This window comes from Loa loa (genome assembly GCF_000183805.2).
Source record: "Loa loa unplaced genomic scaffold supercont3.1363, whole genome shotgun sequence".
NCBI classification, from domain to species: domain Eukaryota; kingdom Metazoa; phylum Nematoda; class Chromadorea; order Rhabditida; family Onchocercidae; genus Loa; species Loa loa.
Window position 1 is genome coordinate 1 of NW_018109543.1, and position 2,157 is coordinate 2,157.

At 31.4% G+C, this 2,157-nt stretch overlaps 1 protein-coding gene across 1 annotated transcript; it reads right to left on the bottom strand.

The window, feature by feature from the left end:
• Nucleotides 1–272: 272 nt before the first annotated feature.
• LOAG_14903 (hypothetical protein) lies at nt 273–1,860 on the bottom strand (the record flags this gene model as incomplete). Its single annotated transcript, XM_003150396.1, has 5 exons — nt 273–384; nt 492–691; nt 860–1,064; nt 1,328–1,474; nt 1,610–1,860. Coding segments are annotated over 5 exons (915 nt in total), but the record flags the coding sequence as incomplete, so codon positions are not given.
• Nucleotides 1,861–2,157: the final 297 nt, after the last annotated feature.

Genomic DNA, 2,157 nt, shown 5'->3' on the forward strand with positions numbered 1-2,157 from the left:
AAATTCATCGTCATTAGTGTTCAATTTATTCTGGCTACTGTCAATTTACTCGATTACTGTAAATTCACTTTTGACTAATATGTAATTCACTTTGTTTATTATAAATTTATCTTCATTAGTGTCAATTTATTCTGGCTACTGTCAATTTACTCGATTACTGTAAATTCACTTTGATTACATATAGAAGCAACAAAATATCAAAACGAGCCAATAAATTTGCAGAAAAACATTAAACAAAATATCAGATTAACCAAAATCGCTTGACTTATTTATTACTTGGCGGTTATTGCAGGCTTATTAATGGATGTCATTGCATTTTGACAGTTATCGTATGCTGGGTCATTTTTCACTGCGCAAGAAATTTGATCAGGTATTTGACGTTTCCTGAAAATGATTTCCGTTACATTTACTTTGGATCCTGGAGAATGAAATTCATTAAAAAGTTATATTGATACTACAAAGCAACTAATCGGAAAATGATTTAATTTTACTTAATTCTTCTAATTTTGTCACAAGTTTTCAATTCAATTTTGTCACAAGTTTTCAATTCCACCACTTTTGGATCAACATATTTGAGGACATAATCTCCTATACCGTGGCATTGGTTCACCATATCTTTGGATGATGACCAAATGATAGTACCTTGTACACCCATAACAAAGGCTGTATTCAGTGAATGGGATAAATCATCCTGAAAATTTGGTAATTGAAACTTTTGCTATAATTAGATGGAAAGTACGAATCTAAAATATCTCAAATATAATGACAGATTATAATGCAAAATCGGATATTGCATGTATAAATTTGTAAAATCTGGTTTGGGTTTTGATTTTTTTTTTTTATGTAAGAGAAATTTGACTTGAGTATAATATGGATCAGCAGATTCCAATGGAAAGCACTCAATGTCATTGAACGTGAATATCGATATTGACAAGTTCTCTGCACAACGTTTAGCTTCTTGAAGGACGGAAGTGACGTACAAACAACCAGTACGACCACTTTTTCTGCTTGGCAAATAAATGGACGGATAAAAAGCGGTAGCTTTAGCATACAGAGGTTGTAATCTGCATAATTTTTCAAATTTTTTTATTTAGAAAATTGATGAAATAAATTTCGAAGGAATGAAGTAAAAACAGAATGCTGTAAATATAATAAACAACGAAGTATAAGTAAGGAATATGCAAATTATTTTTTGGAAGAAATTACTATAAAAAATATGTAAAAGCAAAATAAATTACGTGGCGGTATTATCTGTTGAAGGCAATATTTCATGTAATCTTAAATTTTCCTTGAAATTTCATCCCTAACCAAAAATATTTATGCTAACCGATTATTGAATTCTTCAAATACTTCTCCACATCCTTCAGTGCCATTTTTCCCTGCACTGTAATTGCAAAATGGCATGCCATAAAATTCCCATAAGGCATTTGGTCTCATATTTTTTGCTTCACGAATAGTTTCCGTTAAAAAATTCCTAAAGTATAGCTGTTCTCTAATTTGAACTGAACTTCGTCGACAAATAAAATTTTCGTTTTAAATGTCCTACAGTAACCTAAAAAATTATTTGCTTTTTTTGGTTCAGAGGTTGAAAAGCAGATAATTTACTCACATTGCTGCCTGATTGAATTCTTTTTTAGCCAGTTCATCACCTTTGGTTAAAGTTTTTCCCGTATTTTTGTATTGTTCCTCAACATAAGCCAGCGATGCATTATGGTAAATCCGTCTCGTATACCAGTTATGTTCCCAAAGTGGTCTCCATTCTTCGTAATCGATTATTGCCAAACCATCGAAATCCTTATTCGGTATCGCTTTGTCTATATCACTGCGAACTTTCGACAAATGCGCTGAAAGATTTGCGCGCTGCAAAATGGAATTAATTTCATTGAAACGGAAAAATGAATGAATTAAAATCGAATTGAAAAAAATTTAATATTCTATTGGAGAGAAATCTATGAAATTTCATTGATATATCCTCAATAAACAACTAAATATGGTTGTATACTGATGGAATGATTCAATCTATCATCAAAACTGATTCTCAAAGAGTAAGTACACTTTGCTAATTATGTATGCCTCTTCCATAAGTGATGTGTTGTGGCTGTGATTCTACATGGAAGGTTAAAGGTTGAAGAAACGGATTATCTCAATGACTTGAGA